At 45.8% G+C, this 11241-nt stretch overlaps 1 protein-coding gene across 1 annotated transcript in view; it reads right to left on the minus strand.

The window, feature by feature from the left end:
- Positions 1-10342, minus strand: part of TFAP2D (transcription factor AP-2 delta (activating enhancer binding protein 2 delta)) — a 57040-nt gene extending 46698 nt beyond the window's left edge. The window contains exons 1-3 of the mRNA XM_005862062.2: positions 9792-10342; positions 8317-8814; positions 4773-4833 (exon numbers count right to left, since the gene is read on the minus strand). Of these exons, the coding sequence (XP_005862124.1) occupies positions 4773-4833; positions 8317-8814; positions 9792-9830 (598 nt within the window). The 5' untranslated portion in view covers positions 9831-10342. The remainder of the gene's footprint in view (positions 1-4772; positions 4834-8316; positions 8815-9791) is intronic.
- Positions 10343-11241: the final 899 nt, after the last annotated feature.

Consider the following 11241-nt stretch of genomic DNA (forward strand, 5'->3'; position numbering starts at 1 on the left):
ACACTCAGTCCTTGGAAGCAGATACTAATTGTAATCAAATAACAAAGGGATAGGGGCTTCATTGTAATCAAATAGGCCTCAGCTGATATTTGAGCAGCAAAGTGCGCTGTTTGGGGGAGGAGATGCCAGGTATAACTGGATTCCCAGGTTTTAAAGCACTCCTCCCGGCGAAGGTTCCAGACAGAACAAAAGAAAGGGAGGCCTGCCAGAGGAGACCTACTAGTTTAATGTGGCGGTGGGTGTGTAATCATGTGTGTGTGTGTCGGGGGGGGGGGGGGGGTGTTAATCCCCATTTTCCAAAGATAGAGTGCTTTGGCTTTTGGTGATTTTCAAAGCAATAAGGAAATTGGGGAGAAGGCATTAGGCTTTGGAAAAGCAGCTCCCCCCCCCCCATTCCCGCAAAATAGATTTCCAACAAACCACGCGTCCAGGTCTTTTGGTATCTGAATTTTAGACTTCACGGAAAGGTGTCTGAATTCGGAATCTGTATGTGGGGACTAATGAGCCAGGCGAGGCTCCAGGTGTTTTCCTGGCCTTATTTTCACAATAGATAAGCCACAGAAATGAGTTTTGAGGATTGAGGTAGAGAGAGTCCATAAGCTCTGACAAAAGAAGAGGCACAAGTCTCCCCACCCTCCTCCAATCTTACTCCTTCCAGGAAATGCTGAAAGACCCAAAGGCTGACTCAAAGTTCGGGGGCCTGGAGAAGTCGGGAGAAAGCTGGTCCTCCTGGCCCAGAAGCCCGGGGGCAGCCGTGGGGGCTTCGGAAGGGAAAAGCGGTCAGATCCACCCACCCTGTTATGGGCAGAATGGGCGATGGATGCTAAGCTCCGTTTCACCGAAGTATTTTTTTTTTTATTAAATCGGATCTGACAATGTTTGTGCCGCAGCCTAAATGCCTCTGCCTGGCGTGCCAGTCACCTCTAAGCGATCTGACAAACTCCGGCGCTCTTAAAACGTGCAGAGTTCAGATCATATTAATTCCCCAAAAATGTTTTGATTCAAAGTAGTTTGTATTTTGTGTAGCCACAGGCAATCCGGAAAGCGCTCCTGCCTGCCCACGGCCGGCCGCTCCCTCTCCGCGTGGCCCAGAGGCTATGGCGGTACTTAAGCTTCTGAAATTAGCCTGGGGCAGCAAGGCAGAGTGATCACAAAGCGAAACAAGGGCGCTTCCCCTCTTCACTTTTTTCTTTTTTTTTCTTTTCCTTTTTTGAGTTTGCCATCCCGATTTCACACAAAAAGGCCAGGGCCAACATGACACTTCCCACCCAAATATGGAAAAACTGGGTTTTCTCATTTCACCTCCATCCTGCTCTGAAGGCCACAGCGCCCAGCCCAACGGAGCCCCTACCCCTGCGATTCCAATCTGGGTCCCCTCATTATTAGCTTCATCATCACCGTGGTCCTCATTGTCATCAACATTGTTCTCTTATTATTAAATTCTCAGGGCGAGAAATGAAAGGGGCCAGCGCCTGCCAAAGGGGAGGGGGCCATAAGGGAGTCTCAGAAGATTCCTGGGGAAAAGAAGAGTGGGTTTTCCTTTCTTTTTTTTTTAATGATTAAAAACACAGACGACTCCTGTAAATAGAAGCCTCATTTCTTCAAGAGATGCCTTTTGAAATCCAGTATCTGAATATTCAACGAAGGCAAAGCTCCACTCTGTACGTACAACATTAATATGATCTCTGCAGAATTTGCTACTCAGAAATATTAACATATCAAAGCCGACGCCCGGAGGCGAGAGAAGCTATCGATACCCGAGGACTGGGTAAAGTAAAGATTATTGGTTCTGATGGTTCGAGTGGCGGAGCTGCGGGCAAAATCGCGCACACCATTAACCGAGAGTGAGCGCGCGGGGAGCTGCACCTCAGAGGCGGTGGCAAATATTTTATCTAGGTGGTAATTACCTTGCTGCTGCCCCCTCTTCCGCACTTTCTTTGGCGATGGGGCCTTCATTATAGGCAAACACAACGTAACTGCCACTTACCAAAGTGAGTCAGGAAAATGGTATTTTGATCTTTCCCTATAGAAGTGGCCAAATTTTAACTGTAACTCCCTCCCCGCACCAACACACACACACCACTGCAAAACAGGATACCTCTCCATGGAGAACTCCTGTAGGGCATTTAGGGATCTGCCTTTCTTCAGGGGTCTTTGGAAGTCAAATCCAATTTTTTTTTCCTCCCACAGTAAATTCTAGAAATCATTAGAAATGTAAGTTTATCTGAGAGCTTAGCAGGAGAAGGAAAATGGTGAAAAGTTGTGCTTTTCAAGAAATGGTGTTTCATGGGGAGAGTTACCTGTAAGGCATGGATTAGAAGAGAAACAGGCATTCCCATATAAGCTATTACACAATAAGGCGACATGGCAGAGAGCATGAGTTCATGAAGAACAAAGGTGACTAGAGCTGTTGATATTAGGAACCCTGTGCACTACTGTGACAATAGAGACAAGAGGCTTCCTTAGCTTTTCTTCAAAAACTGGGAGTCCTGATATGATGCGCTGGGCGTGCTCCGGAAGGATCTACACCACCTTTTAATGCAAGACTTCCTTGATACCCTTGCTATCCGTTTGTAAATTGTCATGCACATTGATCTGTTCAGAGTAAACAGACAGCACACCCTGGTCTCCAGGGCTATCCCAAGTTAATTGGCCTATCTTTAAGACACATAGGAAATGAATAAACTCAGCAGTTAAATTCTGATCTCCTTTTGCAGGGCGGGGGAAGACAGAGGGAGTTAGTCACACAATACAAACAAAACCCCCAAGTTACCTCCCCTTTTTCTTTGGAGCCAGGCTGTGCTCCTAAAAGATCAACATTAGACTTAAAATAGCAGATTCGGGGCTGATATGTTAGGTGAAGTGAGTTGGCACCGGATCCTAGAAGAATACGAAAACATCACCCAAGGAAGACCATTTCTGTGGCTCTGATAGGACAGGACCGCAGCTCCCTCTGACCTTGTAGTTACCCAAGAGCGTTGGTCTTTTGGGGGAGGAGGGCGTGGGGGTGTCCCCTACGACTCTCTCCGAAAATTCAACTGATTACACAGCCATCTCCTATCTAGCTCCCACCTTCGACCTCGAATAACTCCCACCCTCTGTCAGGTATTGTACAATTTGACGCAATTTCCAAGCAATTGAGAGGGTGATCAAGCTGAACTCAAAACCGCAGTAGCGCCAGCTGGGCTCTGGGAGGAGCCGGCTCCGGGCGCTAATTAGGGGCGCTGTCCTTCAGCACCACCGACATCTTCGTGCGTCCGGAGTGCTTGGCCTCACCTTTGGTGTGACCGCCCCAACAGACTGCAACCAGCTCCTTTCACCTGGCCCTTCTTTCACTCTGCATTTTTAACCCTTCTTCCCAACAGGATGTATATTTTTTCTCAATTTTCACTAGTCTTAGGCCTATTTCATGGCATGTCAATATGACAGTATTGGCCTGGCTGACAGGTTTAATATTGCTCATTTTAAAAAAAGATATTTATGGAGCAACACTAGTAATTAAAAAACAAAACTTCTCAAATACCCATTGGGTGAAACAACACAATTAAAGAGCTATTTTACATTTAATGGAAGTTTCAAGCTTCCACTATGACAATATTCAAGTTCCCAAAGGAAACCACTGTTTTTTGCCTCCTCAGTTTAAATGGAGTTTCACACTGGACATTGGGTTGCAAAACCTGCAGTTTAAACATGAAAGAACCTACTGCTGTCTATCAATACATCTCTCTCTCTCTCTCTCTCTCTCTCTCTTTGTTTTTGGAATCTTTAAATGAGCTTTGAAAGAGAGGGAGAGTGACTGAAGGACATTTACTTGGTGCCATCAGAAGTGACTCAGTGTTTAGTGGTTCAGCTACTAAAGACAACTGCAGCCCTGGAGCAGGAATTAGTCCTGGTGAATAGGCCACATCTTATTAATTCGTATGAAGTTGGGATAACAGCTGGTCCCCCTTGCCTTGTATGCTCCTCGGGTTACTCAGCTTGCTAGGAAAATAAGCTTCAGAGGCACTGGACACAGTTAAGTGGGAAGCCAGCAAAATCTGCACTGCCTCGAGGCCTTTAAAATGTCATAGTTCAGAACCTTTTGTCAAAATGGAACATCTGAGATGCAGCCCCCTTCAGTGTCTGAGCTGAAATCAACAGCTTTCTACTCTTGTCCCCCCTTCCAATTCCATGGGTAACTCTGGATTCAGATGTTTTCTTCAACAGATGGGAACAAGAAAGCTTTATCCGGTGCGGTTAACACCACCTCCTCCTCCCACCCTCCCTTAAAGAAAGAAATGTTCAGGACACTTAGAAAAATAAGGGCAGCTACAACGTTGGTGTTTCATTAGCCTTCACTGCAGCCTCAACGAATCCAGCCTTTCACAGAATCCTTCAAAGCCTCAAGCTAACACCATCACCTCAAATACCCAGGCTGTGGCTGGCACATTTAGGACTAAAAAAGACCAGAAATTCTGCTCCAGGATGTGGTGATGGGGGAAGGAGGTGTGAGAAGGATTTTTTTTTGGTCTTGAACTTTGATTCTGTCACTTTTCTGTGAGAAACAGCCAATCTCTTCTATCAGAGGTCTTAGGGGCACAGGTTAAGTTCAGGCCTCCGTGGAGGAAGGGAGGCTTCTTTAAGTGGGTATGTCTGTGTGGGACAAGAGTAATTGACTAAGAGTCATTGTTTTCTCAATCATCAGACAAGGGATCTGATGTTTAAAAGCACCACCAGATCTTCAAAACAACATAATAGATAAGAAAAGAATGCTTTAACATGTCCTTACTTACCTCTTCTTATGACTCCACCTTGGCCATTGAGAACAAGCCCACACTGGGCTTCCACGGAGCCCTTAATAAAAGGAAAATACATAAAATCACTCAAATAGATATTAATAAGTATGACCTTATGAGTTAAGTTTTTCAATCTGTCCTGTCCCTGAACCTCATATCCACATAACCTGATAGTAGACATTTAACGCAACCATTGAGCTAGAGCAAGTTTGGCAGCATGCATAATAAGGGGGAAAAATTTGCCAGAAAACCACAATCTAAAAGTTGTATAAATCTTAAGGTATGCATTTTACAGCACCAGGAAATATTACACTTCAAAGGGCCTGAGTGCCTTTCATCTTGGCATAAGAGAATGAGAAACCTTTTGAGTCCCCATCAAGGCACATATACAGTCTCCATGGCAGTTTCTGCATGAAGCAAATTACACCAAATGTGTCAAGGTTGGCACTGTGGGTTTCTTGGGAGCTCAGAGGAGTCATTTCAAGTGGGGGATTTAAGTTATCTAATGAAAGTTCTGCTTTACTCCAGTTGGAGGAGCATCCTATAATGCTACCCAAAATGGGTCTTCTAGAGGAAACACCTTCAGGTTCACTCACTGTAGATCTTCAGGAGCCTAATGGATTTGGGGGTCATTTGAACTGGGAAGGAGGTAAGGGTTTGCTGATTTTTGATTAAGAAAAATAAAAATTTCTCTCTATGTGTCTTCCTCCCCCTCCCTGAGTCCAAATGTGTTAAAGGCTCATTTTCCTTTACAAACAAACGAGGTTTTGGACATGAAAGAGGCCTTGAAGGGTGTTAACCTACCCAACAGCCCGTGAAGAGTTAAGTAAATGCGGAGAGAGTCGGTGCATAATAAAAACCCACTTTACAAAACAACCTTTACAGCCCTGGCTCCCTTTCGCTTCCCCATTTTCACCATATTGAGGCAGGCCTGTAAGAGCCCCCTTTTCAACCAGTTCACGAGCTCTTTCTTATTTGAACTGTTCTGCCTTAAAGTGATTATCAAATCAATATGAAAAAAAACAACCTTGGAAACTGGGCATAAATTAAAGCAGTGATGGGAAAAGGTGTGACAGTTCCCTTTGTTGGCCATAGCAAATCTTTTTAGGGGACTCAAAGATGGAACTGAAGCCACAAGACTGTTTGCATCTGTTAGGCAGACTTAGACCGCCCTCCAAACCATTGGACTTTCACTTAAAATTCTGTGCAGGGAAAAGTATATTTACATTTGTTGCATTTGAAATGAGGCATATGCTGATGAATGTTTTAAAAAGAAAGAAATAAAAGGAGAGAGACGGGGTTTCTCCCACACATCCCCTCCCCAGTTCTCGTTTCAAAAGTAGCTATGACTTTTTTCTTTCTTTTTCATTCTGCTAAGTCCAGGAGGAGCAGAAAAAAAATGGCTTGCCAGATTTACAACTTGCTTCATATGTACTCATATATAAAATGATATATATGTTTATCTATAGGCATAGATATATAAATAGATCGTATACCACACTCCTAAATTTCTTCTAATATCTGGGAGCTTTTCTCTCAGTATGAATATTCCCTCAGTAGGAGTAATAAATGGAAAAAAGAAGATTAAAGATAATTAAAAAAAACCACATAGGCTGGGAAAAAAAGCTTCAAAATATCTGAAGTGAGGAAGGTAAAAGGCCACAAAGCTCTCCATGGGAGTGAAGCCTTTCTCTCCCATTCTCTGGCGTACCGCTAAGATGTTTATTTTCTTAGAAGAAACGAATCTTGGTCTCTACACTTAACAAACTCCCCCCCCCCCCCATAAGTAAAACGTTGTTTGGTCAGATGACATTGCATAAATGACCAGTTGAATGGCACTAAGTCGAAAATTGGATAAACTACGGTGTCCTTTTGCACGGGATTCTTTCTTTGTCTGGTGCTTGCAAATGTTCTAATCCTCTCTTTTGAAAAATGCCCGGCTTTGTGCCTAGCACAGAAAAAAAATTTGTACAGATACAAAAAAATCAGCAGCAGACGTGGCTATTAAAAAGAGTAAATAGGTTTTAGTTGAGCAAAGCATTGAATGGCAGATTTCTTTCCCCCTTGAGACATAAGGGGATCCTTGTGAAAAATGTAAAAATGCCCTGAGTGTATAAAATTATTTTGTGAATACAAATGTAGAGAGTCAAGGTTTATGAAGCCAAATCTTTTTTCTTGTGTGCCGATCTTGTGGCTATGGCTCTTTGTTGGGATTGTAAGGGCTTTCACTTTAATTTTAAAATGATCTTTTGCTTGGAGGTAAATGAGGGGGAAAGATTTTCTGTGCGCAACAAGGGTTCTCTGCCGTCTCCAACTTGGGCTCTTCCAGTATCTCGCCTTGCATTGTGGCGACTGTGGAAAAGGTGGCCAGCGTTGTGCAGACTGAAAAAGTAGGGACTCACAGATAGAACTAGCTGCACCTTCAGGCAAAAGAAGTTACAAATTCATGTTTCCTGGGTTCTTTTTTGGACATGCGTGGGCTTATTTGTTTGAAACGAGGCTGTGACGATATATCTATATAATTATAAATTCTATTGTTGGAAAGAATACGCAAAAAATGCATTAAGAAAGTAGGAGATATCTAATTGAGTGACGGCCTCCACAGTATCTGATTTCCTTCCTTTCTCACCCCCTCCCTCCCTTCCTTTCTTCCTTCCTCCCTCCCTCTCTCTCCTTTTTGTTTTTCCTCTCTCCCTTCCTTTCCTCCTTTCTTTCTCCCTATGTCTTTTCTCTCTTTCTCTCTCTTTATTTCTTCATTTCCTTCTTCTTAAGGAGTTGCGTCTTACGTAAGTTAATGGGTTGGAGAAGAAAAATAAAGTTGTAAACCAAAGGGGTGATGGGATTGGGTGGGCCTCAGGCAAAGAAATTAGGCTCAACCCCACACCCCGGCGAACTGCCTTGTGCAGATTCTTTCATTGGGGTACACTTTTGAGTTTTTCATTTGTGATTCTTTGCTCTCCACATTAATCTAGTATCTTTGGTGAAATTTCTGCTAGAGCTCAGGGTCCCAACAATGTCTCCAGAACAAACCAGCTCCCCCAATTCATAGTAAGCTCCCCACAGCTCAGTCCGGGACAAACACCTGAGACCCAGCAAAGCGCCAGACTGAGGTTAGGATGGGTCATCAACTTATCGGGTCTTACTCTAAGTCCAGGAGTCTCAACCCCAGCCTCCCAGATCTCCCCTGTCCCATCCCCTCAGGGGCAGAACTGTGGATTCACAAAAGACTTCCGTGCGGACCTACGGAAAGTGGGGGCCGCCGCTAGCCGGACTCCGGAGCGTGCAGGTGAAATGCCTTGATCCAAAGAGGGGACCCGAATGGCACACGCCTCCTCTAATTGTTTTGATAACTTTCCATAAGTGCTGTGTGTGTGTGTGTGTGTGTGTGTGTGTGTGTGTGTGTGTGTGAGAGAGAGAGAGAGAGAGAGAGAGAGAGAGAGAGAGAGAGTTGGAGAGCCCGCTTACAGTCGGAGCATCGACTGGGCGGGAGGGGGAGGGCGAAGAGGGGAGGGCCAGGCAAATCCACTGCATGCTTATTTACCTGCAAGTCGTCGGCTCCCGCGGCGGCCAGCCCCAGGCTGGGCCCTGGCAGCAGTCTTTGATCTGGGTGCATTCCATACTGAGAGCCATGACTCATGAGGGACAGGTCGTGGCGGCGGTAGGCATCGAGGCAGCCCAGCTCCCGCCTCTGCTCGTCCAGGCAGGACGACTTGAGCGCCCGCGCATTGTGCAGGTTAATGAAGTCGGTGGGCTCCCCGTGGTGGAGCTGCTGGTAGTACTGTTGCGAATGGTGGAGCGAGTTCAGAGAGTAGGCGTCGGGGGTGACGGCCGGGTGGCTGTGCTGAAATTCGTAATGGAAGGACTGGTGGTGGAGCGGGGTGTACTGGTGGTTAGTGGAGAAGTAGGGGGACGCGAACTCGGTGCCAGTGGTGGAGTAAGTTAAAGGAGAGGAGGAGGAATAGGCGACAGTGGAATTGGCTACGGACTCCAGACAGCCAAGCTGCATCAAACGGTAGCTGTTTGATCCGTCGTGACGTATCTGGAAGGAAGAGGGGGAAAAGGGAGAGCAGAAAAACTTGAGGTTTGTCATTGTGCCACCGAGGCGCCGCTCTCCCGGAGCCAGGAGCGTTCCCGGGCTCTCCAAGGAGAGTGAGCGCGCACGGCTCGGCCCGAGCCGCCGCCGCCCGGGTTCAGCGCCTTTGCCAGGAAGCCTTTGCGAGCAGGCGGACTGGGGGTGGGCGGCCCCGTCCTCACAGTCAAGAGAGGGGAAAAAAAATCCCCCACCCTATATAGGTGCGGTGACACCACACACACACACACACACACACACACACAGCCCCTGCCCCACTCGCGCAGGGAGCTGGGCTGCGGAGCCAGGTTTGCCACTGGCTCGGGGAGCCAGGGGAGCAGAATGAGCGTCCGCCGGCTCAGAGCGCCTCTGCCCTCCGGCCGCATCCCAACCCCGAGATCCCGCCGCGGTCCAGGCCGGAATGTCTGGCCAGAGCTGTTCCAAAGCATCGTCCGTGTATTTAAAAAATTCTAGTCGGTGCCCATCGTTCCCCTTGCTCATTTCCGTAACCAGTTGGGGCAAAGCATCCGAACCCCCTTTCTGCTTCACTTTCTTAGAATAAGCCCATTCCAAAAGGGGCGCACTGCACCACCCCCCCTTGTCCACCTACCGTCTCCCCCCATCAATCTCTTTACTTTGCCTTCCTGAGTATCTTCTTTCCATGTCTATCTCTTTCTCCACACCACCTCCTCCCTTTCTTTATTATTAGGATTATGTTGTCCCCCTCATTATGACAACTATTTCTTAGCGTGGCACAGTTGCCCTTCCTGGCGACAGATGTCATAACGAACTTTCTCCCCTTTCCTTCCTTAACTTCTCCCGAAAGCCAGATTATAATTAAACGTAACGGTCCAACATAGATTAGAGACAGGGGAAGCTGCCACCGCCGCGCCGCCACTGCCGCCACACACACACGCGCGCTCAAAAAAAAAAAAAAGTAATAATACCTCGGCATCGTGGACTAGTCCCGGAAAGGTAGTTGACATGTTGGGTTTCTCCGAAAGCTTACGATGCAATTTCCCCCTCCAAAAAAAGAATCGGAAAAAAAAATCCAAACTTCTTGTATTTTTCAATTTTTTTTAAAGGAAAAAAAATGTTCTATAGATAGAGATCTAAATTGTAATGGCTTTGCCCGGATCAGATAGCTCCTTGCCTCGTACCCACTTAAAAACCTGTAGGAACAAATTTTTCCCTCTGCACAAAAGCAGCTCCCTGGAACAGATTTTGTACTTGCTGAGTATTTCTTTGGCTGATGTCGTAGGTCCCTTGGTAATATAGAAGTTTTGAAAATTAAGCATCAGCACTGAGAACTGGGAGGACAATAGGCAGAAGAGATTTATCCCAGGAGACAAGGAATAAATATTGTATCTTCGCCTAATAAGGAACTGGAGGTTCTTTCAACATTTTTATCCATTTTTTCCAACCTTTATCATGCTTTTCTATACCGGCTGAGGTGGGGACTCATCTCTGAAGAGAGAATTTGCACACATTTTATTGTGAAGATAAAGATCTAGCCCCCATACGTGTATATTAGAGATAGAAACATATATTAATTAAAGCTTCCTTTTACACGAGTAAGTGTTCATTCCTATTGGTTCCACTCCCTGGATGCTGAAAGCTGGTTTTTTTGCAACAAGCACCCGAATCAATTTCATCCAGATTGGGGTTTCTGCTTTTACACAAGTGGAAACAATACTGCTCTTCCCATATTTATATCGAATTTGGGTTCTTTCTCCTCTTTTGGAAGGAAACACCCGGCGGTGGCTTACACTTTCTGCAGCTTTTAAAATAAATAACCATGATGGACAATCCCACATTCCCACCATAAAGAAACATTGTAATTGGCAATATATTTAGGAAAAATACAAGAGAATAAAGACTTGTGACAAGATTTCACATGTAGGTAAAATGTCTTTCAAACCCTAACTCTACCCACTTTCCCCCTCTTTTGTGTGTCCCTTCCCTTTCGGAAACATTGCTGGGTGAGGATCGGGGTGGGCCATGGAGCAGGGGCACCAGGTATTTGAACACCATTACCCCAAATAACCCTTAAATGTTTGAAAGTTATATTTTACAAAGAGGGGGGAGCACACAACTGTCTCTAGCTCTGCCGTGGGTTTCTCGACCTTCAAGAAGTATTTGAGCTTTATTTCATTCAAAATGTGGCTTCTTGCTCCAAGTTGTCTAGCGCCTGGAGGGGGTATCAGTGGCTACATGCCGGCAATACTGAGGCTGTGCAAGGTCCTCTCTCCAGACTCCTCTGCCTCATAAGAACTGGCTGGCCCCGCAGAGTCATCTCAGAGATAGAAGGGGTAATTTAGTCTTAATTGCCATTTCATTTGGTTAGCTTTTAAGTGTTTAAGCTGAGAAGGTGTCTTAATCATAAGCCGCAGGCAA

Source organism: Myotis brandtii, unplaced genomic scaffold (assembly GCF_000412655.1).
Source record: "Myotis brandtii unplaced genomic scaffold, ASM41265v1 scaffold16, whole genome shotgun sequence".
NCBI classification, from domain to species: Eukaryota; Metazoa; Chordata; class Mammalia; order Chiroptera; family Vespertilionidae; genus Myotis; species Myotis brandtii.